The sequence below is a fragment of the Nerophis lumbriciformis genome, linkage group LG05 (assembly GCF_033978685.3).
Source record: "Nerophis lumbriciformis linkage group LG05, RoL_Nlum_v2.1, whole genome shotgun sequence".
NCBI lineage: Eukaryota > Metazoa > Chordata > Actinopteri > Syngnathiformes > Syngnathidae > Nerophis > Nerophis lumbriciformis.
In genome coordinates this window covers 14,077,501-14,099,706 of record NC_084552.2, presented here as the reverse complement: position 1 = coordinate 14,099,706, position 22,206 = coordinate 14,077,501, and the positions used below count along the sequence as shown (strand labels likewise).

Genomic DNA, 22,206 nt, shown 5'->3' with positions numbered 1-22,206 from the left:
ATCAGATTATGTTAATTTGGATTAGATTAGATTTAATTAGATTAGATTAGAATATATTAGGTTAGGTTAGGTTATATTCGATTAGGTTAGAATAAATTAGATTATATTTGATTAGATTAGATTTTGTTAAATTAGATTAGATTAGATTAGATTAGATACAATTAGATTAGATTAGATTAGATTAGATTAGATTAGGTCAGGGGTGTCCAAACATTTCTCAGCAAGGGTCGGATGTTTAAAAATTGATCCATGGAGATATTTCATGAATTCTTATTATTCTTTACTGATAATAATCAATGTGTTTCATCAGAATAATCACATTTTGGAACTTGGATTACTCATGATTAATCACAGGTGATTACCTGATTGCATAATGTAGGTCATTTAAAGAAAAGAGACAAATATTTGTACACAAATTACATTTCATTTTCAGAATGTCATCCAGGAAGGTTTTTAAATGTACTTGAATGCAAGTCTTTTATTCCGACACAACTTGCTAAGAGTTTTATCTCAAGTTTTTTCAGGATGTATTTTAAATATATTTACTTTTCTCTAAAGGTCTTTCAGGATGTATTTTATGTATAATATTTACTTTTTTTGAAAGTTCTTTTTAGGATGTATTTTAAATATCATATTTATTGTTATCTGAAGTTTTTTTCAGGATGTATTTTAAATATATTTATTTTTATCTAAAGGTCTTTCAGGATGTATTTTAAATATAATATTTACTTTTATCAAAAGTTCTATTCAGGATGTATTTTAAATATAATATTTACTTTTCCCTGAAGGTCTTTCAGGATGTATTTTAAGTATAATATTTACTTTTATTGAAAGGTCTTTCAGGATGTATTTTAAATATAATATTTAGTTTTATCTAAAGGTCTTTCAGGATGTATTTTGAATATAATATTTACTTTTATCTAAAGGTCTTTCAGGATGTATTTTAAGTATAATATTTACTTTTGTCTTAAGTTCTTTTTAGGATGTATTTTAAATATGATATTTATTTTTATCGGAAGTTTTTTTCAGGATGTATTTTAAATATAATATTTATTTTTATCTGCATTTCTTTCAGGATGTATTTTAAATATATTTACTTTTATCGAAAGTTCTATTTAGGATGTATTTTAAATATGATATTTATTTTTATCTGAAGTTTTTTTCAGGATGTATTTTAAATATAATATTTACTTTTCTCTGAAGGTCTTTCAGGATGTATTTTAAGTATAATATTTACTTTTATCGAAAGTTCTTTTTAGGATGTATTTTAAATATGATACTTATTTTTATCGGAAGTTTTTTTCAGGATGTATTTTAAATATAATATTTATTTTTCTCTGAAGGTCTTTCAGGATGTATTTTAAGTATAATATTTACTTTTATCAAATGTTCTTTTTAGGATGTATTTTAAATATAATATTTACTTTTATCTGAAGGTCTTCCAGGATGTATTTTAAATATAATATTTACTTTTATCTAAAGGTCTTTCAGGATGTATTTTAAGTATAATATTTACTTTCATTGAAAAAATTTTTAAGGATGTATTTTAAATATAATATTTACTTTTATCTAAAGGTCTTTCAGGATGTATTTTAAGTATAATATTTACTTTTATCGAAAGTTCTTTTTAGGGTGTATTTTAAATATAATATTTATTTGTATCTACATTTCTTTCAGGATGTATTTTAAATATAATATTTACTTTTAATCTGAAGGTCTTTCAGGATGTATTTTAAATATAATATTTACTTTTATCTAATGATCTTTCAGGATGTATTTTAAATATAATATTTACTTATATCTAAAGTTCTTTCAGGATGTTTTTTAACACAGGACAACAAATAGAACAACAAAACAATAACAATAATTCAAGGTTCTTGATCTCTCAGACACGACGCCCTGAAGCTGGGCAAAGACTTTGCCAAGAGGACCAACTGTTCCGTCAGCGATGTGGTCTGCTTGCGGTCTCTCACACCGCAGGCCGTGCTGGAGGCGCAGATGAAAACAAGTATGATGACGTAAACTTTGGCACACTTAGCAACACTATTGCCTAAAAGACGCACGATACAGTGGCGAGGAAAACACCATATCAATTAAATTCATCCACCTTTGATACTGCTTGTCCTCGTTAGGGTCAAAAGTCAGATGGAGCCCCAAGGTTAGGGTACAAGACTCCGCACCAGCTGATAAACATTCACACCAATTTACAGCAAGGGTCTGACACTAAATCTATCTGGGGGCCACCGGATGTAGTCTGGTTGGCTTCATAATCACAATTTACTCACGCCGTAAAATGTAAGAACTATTAAGTAGTTAGCTGTGGTATCTAGTCATCATTAATGTCGATTTGGGTGTCAAACTGTATATTTTGATGTTAGTCATCATAAATGTCAAATTGTATATGTTGATGTTGATCATCATTAGTGTCAAATTGTAAATTTTGACATTAATCATCATTCATGTCAAATTGTACATTTTTTATGTTAGTCATCAATAATGTCAAACAGTAAATTTTTTATGTTAGTCATCATTAATGTCAAATTGCAAATTTTTTATGTTAGTCATCATTAATGTCAAATTGTAAATTTTTTATGTTAGTCATCATTAATGTCAAATTGTATATTTTGATGTTAGTCATCATAAATGTCAAATTGTATATTTTGATGTTAAACATCATTAGTGTCAAATTGTACATTTTGACATTAATGATTATTAATGTCAAATTGTATATTTTTAATGTTAGTCATCATTAATGTCAAATTGTATATTTTTTATGTTAGTCATCATTAATGTCAAATTGCAACATTTTTATTTTAGTCATCATTAATGTCAAATTGTATATTTTTAATGTTAGTTATCATTAATGTAAAATTGTATATTTTGATGTTAGTCATCATAAATGTCAAATTGTATATTTTGATGTTGATCATCATTAGTGTCAAATTGTAAATTTTGACATTAATCATTATTAATGTCAAATTGTATATTTTTAATGTTAGACATCATTAATGCCAAATTGTATATTTTTAATGTTAGACATCATTAATGTCAAATTGTATATTTTTGATGTTAGTCATCATTAATGTCAAATTGTATATTTTGATGTTAGTCATCATAAATGTCAAATTGTATATTTTGATGTTGATCATCTTTAGTGTCAAATTGTAAATTTTGACATTAATCATTATTAATATCAAATTGTATATTTTTAATGTTAGTCATCATTAATGTCAAATTGTAAATTTTTTATGTTAGTCATCATTAATGTCAAATTGTACATTTTTTATGTTAGTCATCATTAATGTCAAATTGTATATTTTTAATGTCAATCATCATTAATATCAAATTGTACATTTTTATGTTAGTCATCATTAATGTCAAATTGCAACATTTTGATATTAGTCATCATTAATGTCAAATTGTATATTTTTAATGTTAGTCATCATTAATGTCAAATTGCACATTTTTTATGTTAGTCATTAATGTCAAATTGTAAATGTTTTATGTTAGTCATCATTAATGTCAAATTGTATATTTTGATGTTAGTCATCATAAATGTCAAATTGTATATTTTGATGTTGATCATCATTAGTGTCAAATTGTAAATTTTGACATTAATCATTATTAATGTCAAATTGTATATTTTTAATGTTAGTCATAATTAATGTCAAATTGTACATTTTTTATGTTAGACATCATTAATGCCAAATTGTATATTTTTAATGTTAGACATCATTAATGTCAAATTGTATATTTTTTATGTTAGTCATCATTAATGTCAAGTTGCAAAATTTTTATTTTAGTCATCATTAATGTCAAATTGTATATTTTTAATGTTAGTCATCATTAATGTCAAATTGTATATTTTGATGTTAGTCATCATAAATGTCAAATTGTATATTTTGATGTTGATCATCTTTAGTGTCAAATTGTAAATTTTGACAATCATTATTAATGTCAAATTGTATATTTTTAATGTTAGTCATCATTAATGTCAAATTGTACATTTTTTATGTTAGTCATCATTAATGTCAAATTGTATATTTTTAATGTCAATCATCATTAATATCAAATTGTACATTTTTTATGTTAGTCATCATTAATGTCAAATTGCAACAATTTTATTTTAGTCATCATTAATGTCAAATTGTATATTTTTAATGTTAGTAATCATTAATGTCAAATTGCACATTTTTTATGTTAGTCATCATTAATGTCAAATTGTAAATGTTTTATGTTAGTCATCATTAATGTAAAATTGTATATTTTGATGTTAGTCATCATAAATGTCAAATTGTATATTTTGATGTTGATCATCATTAGTGTCAAATTGTAAATTTTGACATTAATCATTATTAATGTCAAATTGTATATTTTTAATGTTAGACATCATTAATGTCAAATTGTATATTTTTAATGTTAGACATCATTAATGTCAAATTGTATATTTTTTTATGTTAGTCATCATTAATGTCAAGTTGCAAAATTTTTATTTTAGTCATCATTAATGTCAAATTGTATATTTTTAATGTTAGTCATCATTAATGTCAAATTGTATATTTTGATGTTAGTCATCATAAATGTCAAATTGTATATTTTGATGTTGATCATCATTAGTGTCAAATTGTATATTTTGATGTTGATCATCATTAGTGTCAAATTGTAAATTTTGACATTAATGATTATTAATGTCAAATTGTATATTTTTAATGTTAGTCATCATTAATGTCAAATTGTATATTTTTTGTTAGTCATCATTAATGTCAAATTGTAAATTTTTTGTTAGTCATCATTAATGTCAAATTGTATATTTTTAATGTCAATCATCATTAATGTCAAATTGTAAATTTTTTATGTTAGTCATCATTAATGTCAAATTGCAAAAATTTTATTTTAGTCATCATTAATGTCAAATTGTATATTTTTAATGTTAGTCATCATTAATGTCAAATTGCACATTTTTTAAGTTAGTCATCATTAATGTCAAATTGTAAACATTTTTATGTTAGTCATCATTAATGTCAAATTGTATATTTTGATGTTAGTCATCATAAATGTCAAATTGTATATGTTGATGTTGATCATCATTAGTGTCAAATTGTAAATTTTGACATTAATCATCATTCATGTCAAACTGTACATTTTTTATGTTAGTCATCAATAATGTCAAACAGTAAATTTTTTATGTTAGTCATCATTAATGTCAAATTGCAAATTTTTTATGTTAGTCATCATTAATGTCAAATTGTAAATTTTTTATGTTAGTCATCATTAATGTCAAATTGTATATTTTGATGTTAGTCATCATAAATGTCAAATTGTATTTTTTGATGTTAAACATCATTAGTGTCAAATTGTACATTTTGACATTAATGATTATTAATGTCAAATTGTATATTTTTAATGTTAGTCATCATTAATGTCAAATTGTATATTTTTTATGTTAGTCATCATTAATGTCAAATTGCAACATTTTTATTTTAGTCATCATTAATGTCAAATTGTATATTTTTAATGTTAGTCATCATTAATGTAAAATTGTATATTTTGATGTTAGTCATCATAAATGTCAAATTGTATATTTTGATGTTGATCATCATTAGTGTCAAATTGTAAATTTTGACATTAATCATTATTAATGTCAAATTGTATATTTTTAATGTTAGACATCATTAATGCCAAATTGTATATTTTTAATGTTAGACATCATTAATGTCAAATTGTATATTTTTGATGTTAGTCATCATTAATGTCAAATTGTATATTTTGATGTTAGTCATCATAAATGTCAAATTGTATATTTTGATGTTGATCATCTTTAGTGTCAAATTGTAAATTTTGACATTAATCATTATTAATGTCAAATTGTATATTTTTAATGTTAGTCATAATTAATGTCAAATTGTACATTTTTTATGTTAGACATCATTAATGCCAAATTGTATATTTTTAATGTTAGACATCATTAATGTCAAATTGTATATTTTTTATGTTAGTCATCATTAATGTCAAGTTGCAAAATTTTTATTTTAGTCATCATTAATGTCAAATTGTATATTTTTAATGTTAGTCATCATTAATGTCAAATTGTATATTTTGATGTTAGTCATCATAAATGTCAAATTGTATATTTTGATGTTGATCATCTTTAGTGTCAAATTGTAAATTTTGACAATCATTATTAATGTCAAATTGTATATTTTTAATGTTAGTCATCATTAATGTCAAATTGTACATTTTTTATGTTAGTCATCATTAATGTCAAATTGTATATTTTTAATGTCAATCATCATTAATATCAAATTGTACATTTTTTATGTTAGTCATCATTAATGTCAAATTGCAACAATTTTATTTTAGTCATCATTAATGTCAAATTGTATATTTTTAATGTTAGTAATCATTAATGTCAAATTGCACATTTTTTATGTTAGTCATCATTAATGTCAAATTGTAAATGTTTTATGTTAGTCATCATTAATGTAAAATTGTATATTTTGATGTTAGTCATCATAAATGTCAAATTGTATATTTTGATGTTGATCATCATTAGTGTCAAATTGTAAATTTTGACATTAATCATTATTAATGTCAAATTGTATATTTTTAATGTTAGACATCATTAATGTCAAATTGTATATTTTTAATGTTAGACATCATTAATGTCAAATTGTATATTTTTTTATGTTAGTCATCATTAATGTCAAGTTGCAAAATTTTTATTTTAGTCATCATTAATGTCAAATTGTATATTTTTAATGTTAGTCATCATTAATGTCAAATTGTATATTTTGATGTTAGTCATCATAAATGTCAAATTGTATATTTTGATGTTGATCATCATTAGTGTCAAATTGTATATTTTGATGTTGATCATCATTAGTGTCAAATTGTAAATTTTGACATTAATGATTATTAATGTCAAATTGTATATTTTTAATGTTAGTCATCATTAATGTCAAATTGTATATTTTTTGTTAGTCATCATTAATGTCAAATTGTAAATTTTTTGTTAGTCATCATTAATGTCAAATTGTATATTTTTAATGTCAATCATCATTAATGTCAAATTGTAAATTTTTTATGTTAGTCATCATTAATGTCAAATTGCAAAAATTTTATTTTAGTCATCATTAATGTCAAATTGTATATTTTTAATGTTAGTCATCATTAATGTCAAATTGCACATTTTTTAAGTTAGTCATCATTAATGTCAAATTGTAAACATTTTTATGTTAGTCATCATTAATGTCAAATTGTATATTTTGATGTTAGTCATCATAAATGTCAAATTGTATATGTTGATGTTGATCATCATTAGTGTCAAATTGTAAATTTTGACATTAATCATCATTCATGTCAAACTGTAAATTTTTTATGTTAGTCATCAATAATGTCAAACAGTAAATTTTTTATGTTAGTCATCATTAATGTCAAATTGCAAATTTTTTATGTTAGTCATCATTAATGTCAAATTGTAAATTTTTTATGTTAGTCATCATTAATGTCAAATTGTATATTTTGATGTTAGTCATCATAAATGTCAAATTGTATTTTTTGATGTTAAACATCATTAGTGTCAAATTGTACATTTTGACATTAATGATTATTAATGTCAAATTGTATATTTTTAATGTTAGTCATCATTAATGTCAAATTGTATATTTTTTATGTTAGTCATCATTAATGTCAAATTGCAACATTTTTATTTTAGTCATCATTAATGTCAAATTGTATATTTTTAATGTTAGTCATCATTAATGTAAAATTGTATATTTTGATGTTAGTCATCATAAATGTCAAATTGTATATTTTGATGTTGATCATCATTAGTGTCAAATTGTAAATTTTGACATTAATCATTATTAATGTCAAATTGTATATTTTTAATGTTAGACATCATTAATGCCAAATTGTATATTTTTAATGTTAGACATCATTAATGTCAAATTGTATATTTTTGATGTTAGTCATCATTAATGTCAAATTGTATATTTTGATGTTAGTCATCATAAATGTCAAATTGTATATTTTGATGTTGATCATCTTTAGTGTCAAATTGTAAATTTTGACATTAATCATTATTAATATCAAATTGTATATTTTTAATGTTAGTCATCATTAATGTCAAATTGTACATTTTTTATGTTAGTCATCATTAATGTCAAATTGTACATTTTTTATGTTAGTCATCATTAATGTCAAATTGTATATTTTTAATGTCAATCATCAATAATATCAAATTGTACATTTTTATGTTAGTCATCATTAATGTCAAATTGCAACATTTTTACATTAGTCATCATTAATGTCAAATTGTATATTTTTAATGTTAGTCATCATTAATGTCAAATTGCACATTTTTTATGTTAGTCATCATTAATGTCAAATTGTAAATGTTTTATGTTAGTCATCATTAATGTCAAATTGTATATTTTGATGTTAGTCATCATAAATGTCAAATTGTATATTTTGATGTTGATCATCATTAGTGTCAAATTGTAAATTTTGACATTAATCATTATTAATGTCAAATTGTATATTTTTAATGTTAGACATCATTAATGCCAAATTGTATTTTTTTTAATGTTAGACATCATTAATGTCAAATTGTATATTTTTTATGTTAGTCATCATTAATGTCAAGTTGCAAAATTTTTATTTTAGTCATCATTAATGTCAAATTGTATATTTTTAATGTTAGTCATCATTAATGTCAAATTGTATATTTTGATGTTAGTCATCATAAATGTCAAATTGTATATTTTGATGTTGATCATCTTTAGTGTCAAATTGTACATTTTGACAATCATTATTAATGTCAAATTGTATATTTTTAATGTTAGTCATCATTAATGTCAAATTGTACATTTTTTATGTTAGTCATCATTAATGTCAAATTGTATATTTTTAATGTCAATCATCATTAATATCAAATTGTACATTTTTTATGTTAGTCATCATTAATGTCAAATTGCAACATTTTTATTTTAGTCATCATTAATGTCAAATTGTATATTTTTAATGTTAGTAATCATTAATGTCAAATTGCACATTTTTTATGTTAGTCATCATTAATGTCAAATTGTAGATGTTTTATGTTAGTCATCATTAATGTAAAATTTTATATTTTGATGTTAGTCATCATAAATGTCAAATTGTATATTTTGATGTTGATCATCATTAGTGTCAAATTGTAAATTTTGACATTAATCATTATTAATGTCAAATTGTATATTTTTAATGTTAGACATCATTAATGTCAAATTGTATATTTTTAATGTTAGACATCATTAATGTCAAATTGTATATTTTTTATGTTAGTCATCATTAATGTCAAGTTGCAAAATTTTTATTTTAGTCATCATTAATGTCAAATTGTATATTTTTAATGTTAGTCATCATTAATGTCAAATTGTATATTTTGATGTTAGTCATCATAAATGTCAAATTGTATATTTTGATGTTGATCATCATTAGTGTCAAATTGTATAGTTTGATGTTGATCATCATTAGTATCAAATTGTAAATTTTGACATTAATGATTATTAATGTCAAATTGTATATTTTTAATGTTAGTCATCATTAATGTCAAATTGTATATTTTTTGTTAGTCATCATTAATGTCAAATTGTAAATTTTTTGTTAGTCATCATTAATGTCAAATTGTATATTTTTAATGTCAATCATCATTAATGTCAAATTGTAATTTTTTTAAGTTAGTCATCATTAATGTCAAATTGCAAAATTTTTATTTTAGTCATCATTAATGTCAAATTGTATATTTTTAAGGTTAGTCATCATTAATGTCAAATTGCACATTTTTTAAGTTAGTCATCATTAATGTCAAATTGTAAACATTTTTATGTTAGTCATCATTAATGTCAAATTGTATATTTTGATGTTAGTCATCATAAATGTCAAATTGTATATTTTGATGTTGATCATCATTAGTGTCAAATTGTAAATTTTGACATTAATCATTATTAATGTCAAATTGTATATTTTTAATGTTAGACATCATTAATGTCAAATTGTATATTTTTAATGTTAGACATCATTATTGTCAAATTGTATATTTTTTATGTTAGTCATCATTAATGTCAAGTTGCAACATTTTTATTTTAGTCATCATTAATGTCAAATTGTATATTTTTAATGTTAGTCATCATTAATGTCAAATTGTATATTTTGATGTTAGTCATCATAAATGTCAAATTGTATATTTTTAATGTTAGTCATCATTAATGTCAAATTGTATATTTTGATGTTAGTCATCATAAATGTCAAATTGTATATTTTGATGTTGATCATCTTTAGTGTCAAATTGTAAATTTTGATATTAATCATTATTAATATCAAATTGTATATTTTTAATGTTAGTCATCATTAATGTCAAATTGTAAATTTTTTATGTTAGTCATCATTAATGTCAAATTGTACATTTTTTATGTTAGTCATCATTAATGTCAAATTGTATATTTTTAATGTCAATCATCATTAATATCAAATTGTACATTTTTATGTTAGTCATCATTAATGTCAAATTGCAACATTTTTATATTAGTCATCATTAATGTCAAATTGTATATTTTTAATGTTAGTCATCATTAATGTCAAATTGCACATTTTTTATGTTAGTCATCATTAATGTCAAATTGTAAATGTTTTATGTTAGTCATCATTAATGTCAAATTGTATATTTTGATGTTAGTCATCATAAATGTCAAATTGTATATTTTGATGTTGATCATCATTAGTGTCAAATTGTAAATTTTGACATTAATCATTATTAATGTCAAATTGTATATTTTTAATGTTAGACATCATTAATGCCAAATTGTATATTTTTAATGTTAGACATCATTAATGTCAAATTGTATATTTTTTATGTTAGTCATCATTAATGTCAAGTTGCAAAATTTTTATTTTAGTCATCATTAATGTCAAATTGTATATTTTTAATGTTAGTCATCATTAATGTCAAATTGTATATTTTGATGTTATTCATCATAAATGTCAAATTGTATATTTTGATGTTGATCATCTTTAGTGTCAAATTGTACATTTTGACAATCATTATTAATGTCAAATTGTATATTTTTAATGTTAGTCATCATTAATGTCAAATTGTACATTTTTTATGTTAGTCATCATTAATGTCAAATTGTATATTTTTAATGTCAATCATCATTAATATCAAATTGTACATTTTTTATGTTAGTCATCATTAATGTCAAATTGCAACATTTTTATTTTAGTCATCATTAATGTCAAATTGTATATTTTTAATGTTAGTAATCATTAATGTCAAATTGCACATTTTTTATGTTAGTCATCATTAATGTCAAATTGTAAATGTTTTATGTTAGTCATCATTAATGTAAAATTGTATATTTTGATGTTAGTCATCATAAATGTCAAATTGTATATTTTGATGTTGATCATCATTAGTGTCAAATTGTAAATTTTGACATTAATCATTATTAATGTCAAATTGTATATTTTTAATGTTAGACATCATTAATGTCAAATTGTATATTTTTAATGTTAGACATCATCAATGTCAAATTGTATATTTTTTATGTTAGTCATCATTAATGTCAAGTTGCAAAATTTTTATTTTAGTCATCATTAATGTCAAATTGTATATTTTTAATGTTAGTCATCATTAATGTCAAATTGTATATTTTGATGTTAGTCATCATAAATGTCAAATTGTATATTTTGATGTTGATCATCATTAGTGTCAAATTGTATATTTTGATGTTGATCATCATTAGTGTCAAATTGTAAATTTTGACATTAATGATTATTAATGTCAAATTGTATATTTTTAATGTTAGTCATCATTAATGTCAAATTGTATATTTTTTGTTAGTCATCATTAATGTCAAATTGTAAATTTTTTGTTAGTCATCATTAATGTCAAATTGTATATTTTTAATGTCAATCATCATTAATGTCAAATTGTAAATTTTTTATGTTAGTCATCATTAATGTCAAATTGCAAAATTTTTATTTTAGTCATCATTAATGTCAAATTGTATATTTTTAATGTTAGTCATCATTAATGTCAAATTGCACATTTTTTAAGTTAGTCATCATTAATGTCAAATTGTAAACATTTTTATGTTAGTCATCATTAATGTCAAATTGTATATTTTGATGTTAGTCATCATAAATGTCAAATTGTATATTTTGATGTTGATCATCATTAGTGTCAAATTGTAAATTTTGACATTAATGATTATTAATGTCAAATTGTATATTTTTAATGTTAGACATCATTAATGTCAAATTGTATATTTTTAATGTTAGACATCATTATTGTCAAATTGTATATTTTTTATGTTAGTCATCATTAATGTCAAGTTGCAACATTTTTATTTTAGTCATCATTAATGTCAAATTGTATATTTTTAATGTTAGTCATCATTAATGTCAAATTGTATATTTTGATGTTAGTCATCATAAATGTCAAATTGTATATTTTTAATGTTAGTCATCATTAATGTCAAATTGTAAATTTTTACGTTAGTCACCATTAATGTCAAATTGTATATTTTGACGTTGGCAAAATGTAAAATTGTACATTTTGACGTTAATCATCATTAATGTCAAATTGTATATTTTGACCTTAGTCATCATTAATGTCAAATTGTATAGTTTGACATTACCATAAATGTGAAATTGTACATTTTGACATTAACATAAATGTCAAATTGTACATTTTGACGTTAACATAAATGTCAAATTGTATATTTTGATGTTAGTCATCATTAATGTCAAATTGTAAATGTTTTATGTTAGTCATCATTAATGTCAAATTGTATAGTTTGACGTTAGCAAAAAGTAAAATTGTATATTTTAACGTTAATCAATACTAGTATCAAATTGTATATTTTGACATTAGTCATCATAAATGTGAAATTGTATATTTTGACATTAAAATAAATGTCTAATTGTACATTTTGACGTTACTCATAACTATTGTCAAATTGTATATTTTAACATTAGTCATCATAAAGGTGAAATTGTATATTTTGACATTAGTCACCATAAATGTGAAATTGTACATTTTTACATTAACATAAATGTCAACTTTTACATTTTGACGTTAACATAAATGTCAAATTGTACATTTCGACGTTAATCATCATCAGTGTCAAATTGTAAATTTTGACATTAATCGTCATTAATGTCAAACTGTTATTTTTTAATGTTAGTCATCATTAATGTCAAATTGTATATTTTGATGTTAGTCATCATAAATGTCAAATTGTATATTTTGATGTTGATCATCATTAGTGTCAAATTGTAAATTTTGACATTAATCATTATTAATGTCAAATTGTATATTTTTAATGTTAGACATCATTAATGTCAAATTGTATATGTTTAATGTTAGACATCATTATTGTCAAATTGTATATTTTTATGTTAGTCATCATTAATGTCAAGTTGCAACATTTTTATTTTAGTCATCATTAATGTCAAATTGTATATTTTTAATGTTAGTCATCATTAATGTCAAATTGTATATTTTGATGTTAGTCATCATAAATGTCAAATTGTATATTTTTAATGTTAGTCATCATTAATGTCAAATTGTAAATTTTTACGTTAGTCACCATTAATGTCAAATTGTATATTTTGACGTTGGCAAAATGTAAAATTGTACATTTTGACGTTAATCATCATTAATGTCAAATTGTATATTTTGACCTTAGTCATCATTAATGTCAAATTGTATAGTTTGACATTACCATAAATGTGATATTGTACATTTTGACATTAACATAAATGTCAAATTGTACATTTTGACGTTAACATAAATGTCAAATTATACATTTTGACGTTAACATAAATGTCAAATTGTATATTTTGATGTTAGTCATCATTAATGTCAAATTGTAAATGTTTTATGTTAGTCATCATTAATGTCAAATTGTATAGTTTGACGTTAGCAAAATGTAAAATTGTATATTTTAACGTTAATCAATACTAGTATCAAATTGTATATTTTGACATTAGTCATCATAAATGTGAAATTGTATATTTTGACATCAAAATAAATGTCTAATTGTACATTTTGACGTTACTCATAACTATTGTCAAATTGTATATTTTAACATTAGTCATCATAAAGGTGAAATTGTATATTTTGGCATTAGTCACCATAAATGTGAAATTGTACATTTTTACATTAACATAAATGTCAACTTTTACATTTTGACGTTAACATAAATGTCAAATTGTACATTTCGACGTTAATCATCATCAGTGTCAAATTGTAAATTTCGACATTAATCATCATTAATGTCAAACTGTTATTTTTTTACGTTAGTCATCATTAATGTCAAATTGTATATTTTTAATGTTAGTCATCATTAATGTCAAATTGTAATTTTTTTATGTTAGTCACCATTAATGTCAAATTGTATATTTTGACCTTAGCAAAATGCAAAATAGTACATTTTGACGTTAATCATCATTAGTGTCAAATTGTATATTTTGACATTAGTCATCATAAATGTGAAATTTTATATTTTTACATTAACATAAATGTCAAATTATATATATTGACGTTAATCATCATTAATGTCAAATTGTATATTTTGACCTTAGTCATCATTAATGTGAAATTGTATAGTTTGACGCTACCATAAATGTGAAATTGTACATTTTGACATTAACATAAATGTCAAATTGTACATTTTGACGTTAACATAAATGTCAAATTATACATTTTGACGTTAACATAAATGTCAAATTGTACATTTTGACGTTAACATAAATGTCAAATTGTATATTTTAAAGTTAGTCATCATTAATGTCAAATTGTAAATTTTTTATGTTAGTCATCATTAATGTCAAATTGTATAGTTTGATGTTAGCAAAATGTAAAATTGTATATTTTAACGTTAATCATCATTAGTGTCAAATTGTATATTTTGACATTAGTCATCATAAATGTGAAATTGTATATTTTGACATTAAAATAAATGTCTAATTGTACATTTTGACGTTCCTCATAACTATTTTCAAATTGTGTATTTTGACATTAGTCATCATTAATGTGAAATTGTATATTTTTGACATTAGTCACCATAAATGTGAAATTGTACATTTTTACATTAACATAAATGTCAACTTTTACATTTTGACATTAACATAAATGTCAAATTGTACATTTTGACGTTAATCATCATCAGTGTCAAATTGTAAATTCCGACATTAATCATCAATTTTTATGTTAGTCATCATTAATGTCAAATTGTATATTTTTAATGTTAGTCATCATTAATGTCAAATTGTACAGTTTTTATGTTAGTCACCATTAATGTCAAATTGTACATTTTGACGTTAATCATCATTAGTGTCAAATTGTATATTTTGACATTAGTCATCATAAATGTGAAATTTTATATTTTTACATTAACATAGATGTCAAATTTTATATATTGACGTTAATCATCATAAATGTCAAATTGTATATTTTGACATTACCACAAATGTGAAATTGTACATTTTGACATTAACATAAATGTCAAATTATACATTTTGACGTTAACATGAATGTCAAATTGTACATTTTGATGTTAGTCATCATTAGTGTCAAATTGTAAATTTTTTATGTTAGTCATCATTAATGTCAAATTGAATAGTTTGACATTAGCAAAATGTAAAATTGTATATTTTAACGTTAATCATTTGTGTCAAATTGTATATTTTGACATTAGTCATCATAAATGTGAAATTGTATATTTTGACATTAAAATAAATGCCAAATCGTACATTTTGACGATACTTATAATTAATGTCAAATTGTATATTTTGACATTAGTCACCATAAATGTGAAATTGTAAATTTTTTCATTAACAAAAATGTAAACTTTTACATTTTGACGTTAACATAAATGTCAAATTGTACATTTCGACATTAATCATCATCAGTGTCAAATTGTACATTTCGACATTAATCATCATCAGTGTCAAATTGTAAATTTCGACATTAATCATCATTAATGTCAAACTGTTAATTTTTTATGTTAGTCATTAATGTAAAATTGTATATTTTGACGTTAATCATCATTAGTGTCAAATTGTATATTTTGACATTAGTCATCATAAATGTGAAATTGTATATTTTGACATTAAAATAAATGTCAAATTGTAAATTTTGACGTTAACATAAATGTCAAATTGTATACTTTGACGTTAATCATCATTAATGTCAAATTGTATATTTTGATGTTAGTCATCATAAATGTCCAATTGTATATTTTGATGTTGATCATCATTAGTGTCAAATTGTATATTTTGATGTTAGTCATCATAAATGTCCAATTGTATATTTTGATGTTAATCATCATTAGTGTCAAATTGTATATTTTGACATTAGTCATCATAAATGTGAAATTGTATATTTTGACATTAAAATAAATGTCAAATTGTAAATTTTGACGTTAACATAAATGTCAAATTGTATACTTTGACGTTAATCATCATTAATGTCAAATTGTATATTTTGATGTTAGCCATCATAAATGTCCAATTGTATATTTTGACACTAACAAAAATGTCAAATTGTACATTTTCACATTAACATAAATGTCAAATTGTAAATTTTGACATTAACATAAATGTCAAATTTTAAATTTTTACATTAACATAAATGTCAAATTGTATATTTTGACATTAGTCATCATTAATGTCAAATTGTATATTTTGACATTAGTCATCATTAATGTCAAATTGTACATTTTGATGTTAGTCATCATAAATATCAAATAGTATATTTTGAGATTAGTCATCATTTATGTCAAATTGTATATTTTGACACTAGCATGATGTCAAATTGTATATTTTGACGTAAACATAAACATAAACATCAAATTGTATATTTTGACATTAGTCACCATAAATGTGAAATTGTACATTTTACATTAACATAAATGTCAACTTTTCCATTTTGACGTCAACATAAATGTCAAATTGTACATTTTGACGTTAATCATCATCAGTGTCAAATTGTAAATTTCGACATTAATCATCATTAATGTCAAACTGTTAATTTTTTATGTTAGTCATCATTAATGTCAAATTGTATATTTTGACGTTAGCAAAATGTCAAATTGTACATTTTGACGTTAATCATCATTAGTGTCAAATTGTATATTTTGACATTAGTCATCATAAACGTGAAATTGTATATTTTGACATTAAAATAAATGTCAAATTGTACATTTTGACTTTAACAAAAATGTCAAATTGTACATTTTGACTTTAACAAAAATGTCAAATTGTACATTTTCACATTAACATAAATGTCAAATTGTACATTTTCACAATAGTCATCATTAATGTCAAATTGTAAATTTTTTATGTTAGTCATCATTAATGTCAAATTGTATATTTTGATGTTAGCCATCATAAATGTCCAATTGTATATTTTGACACTAACAAAAATGTCAAATTGTACATTTTCACATTAACATAAATGTCAAATTGTACATTTTCACATTAACATATATGTCAAATTGTACATTTTGACATTAACATAAATGTCAAATTTTACATTTTCACATTAACATAAATGTCCAATTCTATATTTTGACATTAGTCATCATTAATGTCGAATTTTACATTTTCACATTAACATAAATGTCAAATTTTATATTTTGACATTAGTCATCATTTATGTCAAATTGTATATTTTGACGTTAGCATGATGTCAAATTGTATATTTTGACGTTAGCATAAATATCAAATTGTATAGTTTGACGTTAATCATTATTAATGTCAAATTGTATATTTTGACTTTCACATAAATGTCAAATTGTATATTTTGACGCTGTATAGTTCCCCAGTAGGTGGTCTGAAACATTCCGCTTGCGTACAGGAAGTTGTATTGTTTGTTGTGTTGTAAGAGTATCAATAATAATATGGGCTGACAGTAAATATAATAATATATTGACAGTAAATATAATTTTTTACTATCATCTCCCTTTAATATGTGGGTCGCAGTTACAAAAAAATGTGACTTTAAATAGAGGGCCACAAAACATGGGTCAGCCGGCTACAATTGGGCCCCCTCATTCAGCGCGGTTAATGAACATAATGTCAAGTATTTATTTGAAGTCAGGGATGTCCAAGGTGCTTTTCTCTATTAGTCCATGGCATTTTATTTTTTTTAGATCAAATAAGCATTTTTGATCTTGGTTTTGTGGGCTGGAGATTCTAAAACATGTTGGCCATGCACAGTAAATGTTGTACCTGCTTCCTCAAAATTTTCTCTAAATTGAAGAAAAGTCCTCACGTTGCATTTCCAAGTTAACTGGGAATTCTCCGTCAGGTTCCAGACTTGTGAATCCGTTCAGGTTCCTGGAGGTGTTTGAGACGTGGGGCCCCTTCGTGGATGGCGACTTGATCAAGGAGCAGGCTCTCACCGCCTTCCTAAATGGCCGCTGGCAGAAAGAGAAGCCCGTGCTGCTGGGTACGACACACACACACACACACACACACACACACACACACACACACACACACACACACACACACACACACACACACACACACACACACACACACACACACACACACACGCACACGCACACTCACTCTTGTATTTGTTACCTTCTTGGGACCTCGGAAAAATGCAATATATACATGCTATGCAAATATAAAGAAGCTTGTTGTGAAAAATGAGTTGTAATTTCACAAGAAAAAGGTCACAATTTCACAAGAAAAACGTAGAATTTTGGCAGTGTTATAATAAAAGTCTCGATTTTACTCAACGCAAGTCAAAATTTTACAAGAAAAACGGAACATTTGTGCGATATTATGATAAAAGTTGGAATTTTACTCAATAACAGTCGCAATTTTACAAGAAAAAGCTTAACATTTTGGCAATTTTATAAAAAGAGTCGTAATTGTACTCGACAAAAGTTACAATTTTATAAAAATAAACTTTTAGAATGTTGGCAATATTACAATAATAATCAGAGTTTTTCTTTGCAAAATACAAAAGTCATCATTTTACTCCAAAAATTTCACAATTTTACAAGAACACATTTTTTTGGCAATATTGTGATAAAAGTCTGAATTTTACATTACAAATGTCACCATTTTGCATTAAAAAGTAATAATTTTACACAAAAATTTTAATAATCTTACGAGAAAATATTGCAATATTACAGAAAGAGAAAGAATATGAGAAATTGTTCCCAATTTTATAAAAAAAAAGTCGACACCTTGTGAGAAAAAGATTGCGTTTAATTATTTTATTTTAATTTATTTTTATTTTTTGTTTGTAATTGGTTTTTAATCTTCAACATTTACTTCAAGTTATTACAGTATGTCTCTATTTACATATTTATTTGATTTTAAAAAAATAATAATTTTGGCCAAAGGGGGCGCATTTCAATTTCCTAAACACACTTGTTATTACATATATTGACCAGAGGGGGAGCACTTCAAATTTTTACACACACTTGTTATTTCATATGTTGACCAGAGGGGACACATTTCAAATTTCTTACACACACTTGTTATTTCATATGTTGACCAAAGGGGGAGCACTTCAAATTTCTTACACACACTTGTTATTTCATATGTTGACCAGCGAGGGAGCACTTTTAAAACCGACACAGTCAATTTGAAAAATCACTCCTTTTTGGGACCACCCTCATTTTGATAGATTTCACCACCAGGGGTGCAAATGAGATCTCTATTTATTTTGTTTTTTGTAATGTGCGTAAGGCCGATGACAAAGGAGTCATGGACCACAGATGGCCCCTGTGCCGCACTTTGGGCAACCCAGGTGTGGAAGCTAACTGTTAATGGCCACTATGGTCTTAGTAGTAGTAGTAGCCCTGACTTATTTGGAGTTCTTTGGTGTTTTCATGTGTGTAGTGTCTTATTTTGGTGGCTTTTCCTGTTTTGTTGGTATTTTCCTGTTGCAGTTTCATGTCTCCCTTTGAGCGCTATTCCCCGCACCTGCTTTGTTTTAGCAATCGAGACTATTTCAGTAGTGCGGACGTTATCCTTCTTTGTGTGGAAATTGTTGATTGTCATGTCATACTTTGTGGACGCCGTCTGCTCCACACACACAGTAAGTCTTTACTGTCGTCCAGCATTCTGTTTTTGTTTACTTTGTAGCCAGTTCAGTTTTAGTTTGTCATGTACGGATGTACTTTGTGGACGCCGTCTGCTCCACACACACTGTAAGTCATGTTAATTTTCTCCACTCACTTTGGACAATCAAACTGCCATTTTACAAGTTTCCAAAAAAATTCCAGGAATTCCTGGTTTTCCAAAGCCCTATTTTCACCTCTTCCTGGAAAGTTTTCACAGTCCACATTTTTTTAAACTGTTTTTGATCATTCCATCTTCAAAACTACCATTTTTCTTTTCCTAAATTTTCCCGGTTTTCCCGAAATTCCAGGAATTCAGAAATACACATTTTAATTTAAACTGTTACCATGTCAACATTTTTCAACTGTATTGAAAAGTTCCAACACCAACCCATTCATATTATCTAGGACAATTGTGCTCGTATCAATATTTTCTAAAAAAAAATTCTCGGTTTTCCCGAAATCCACAAATTTCCGGGAAATTCCCATTCAAAGGAATGGGAATAGTTATACATAGTGCAAAATTTTTAGAATTTTTTTTTTTTACCTGATTCCGACCTTTTAACCATTCACCCACACTACTCTTCACATATGTCAAACACAAAACATGTTGTCCCTTTTCCAAAATTCCCGGTTTTCCAGTAATTTTCTCCCCATTGACAATGAATGGGAAATATACCATCTACTGCATATACCACAGACCTCATCCAATTTTCATTCAAGCCAGCATGTTCCTCAGTTCCGAAAATTCCCTGATTACCCAGAATGACCAGGAATGGGCAATGTACAAACCATTCCATATCCTGCATTCTTCAACCCATTCAACATCCACACACCCCATTTACTTTGGAAAATCAAACTACCATTTTACAACTTCCAAAAAATTCCAGTAACTCCCAGAATTCCCGGTTTTCCAAAGCCCTATTTTCACTTCTTCCTGGAAGGTTTTCACAGTCCACATTTTTCAACTGTTTTTGACCATTCCACCTTCAAAACTACCATTTTTCTTTTCCTACATTTTCCCGGTTTTCCCGAAATTCCAGGAATTCAGAAATACCCATTTAAAGTTAAACTGTTACTATGTCAACATTTTTCAACTGTATTGAAAAGTTCCAACACCAACCCATTCATATTATCTCGGACAATTGTGCCAATATCAATATTTTCTAAAAAAAATTCTCGGTTTTCCCGAAATCCACAAATTTCCGGGAATAGGTATACATAGTGCAACATTTTTAGAATTTTTTTTACCTGATTCCGACCTTTTAACCATTCACCCACACTACTCTTCACAGATGTCGAACACAAAACATGTTGTCCCTTTTCCAAAATTCCCGGTTTTCCGGTAATTTTCTCCGCATTGACAATGAATGGGAAATATACCATCTACTGCATATACCACAGACCTCATCCAATTTTCATTCAAGCCAGCATGTTCCTCAGTTCCGAAAATTCCCTGATTACCCAGAATTACCAGGAATGGGCAATGTACAAACCATTCCATATCCTGCATTCTTCAACCCATTCAACATCCACACACTCCACTTACTTTGGACAATCAAACTACCATTTTACAACTTCCAAAAAATTCCAGAAATTCCCAGAATTCCCGGTTTTCCAAAGCCCTATTTTCACCTCTTCCTGGAAAGTTTTCACAGTCCACATTTTTCAACTGTTTTTGACCATTCCACCTTCAAAACTACCATTTTTCTTTTCCTACATTTTCCTGGTTTTCCCGAAATTCCAGGAATTCAGAAATACCCATTTAAATTTAAACTGTTACCTTGTCAACATTTTTCAACTGTATTGAAAAGTTCCAACACCAACCCATTCATATTATCTAGGATAATTGTGCTAGTATCAATATTTTCTAAAAAAAATTCTCGGTTTTCCCGAAATCCACAAATTTCCGGGAAATTCCCATTCAAATGAATGGGAATAGTTATACATAGTGCAAAATTTTTAGAATTTTTTTTTACCTGATTCCGACCTTTTAACCATTCACCCACACTACTCTTCACATATGTCAAACACAAAACATGTTGTCCCTTTTCCAAAATTCCCG

At 24.9% G+C, this 22,206-nt stretch overlaps 1 protein-coding gene and 1 long non-coding RNA gene across 2 annotated transcripts in view; one reads left to right on the top strand and one right to left on the bottom strand.

Annotated features, from left to right (window-relative positions):
• Positions 1-22,206, top strand: part of LOC133606864 (cAMP-regulated D2 protein) — a 56,067-nt gene that overhangs the window by 22,142 nt on the left and 11,719 nt on the right. Inside the window, exons 5-6 of the mRNA XM_061961247.2 lie at positions 1,890-2,008; positions 18,362-18,502. Coding sequence (XP_061817231.1) covers positions 1,890-2,008; positions 18,362-18,502 — 260 coding nt within the window. The remainder of the gene's footprint in view (positions 1-1,889; positions 2,009-18,361; positions 18,503-22,206) is intronic.
• The window catches only part of LOC133606867 (uncharacterized), a 99,746-nt gene continuing 79,232 nt past the window's right edge, over positions 1,693-22,206 (bottom strand). Inside the window, exons 3-4 of the long non-coding RNA XR_009815314.2 lie at positions 18,326-18,498; positions 1,693-1,986 (exon numbers count right to left, since the gene is read on the bottom strand). This is a non-coding gene — a long non-coding RNA (uncharacterized lncRNA). The remainder of the gene's footprint in view (positions 1,987-18,325; positions 18,499-22,206) is intronic.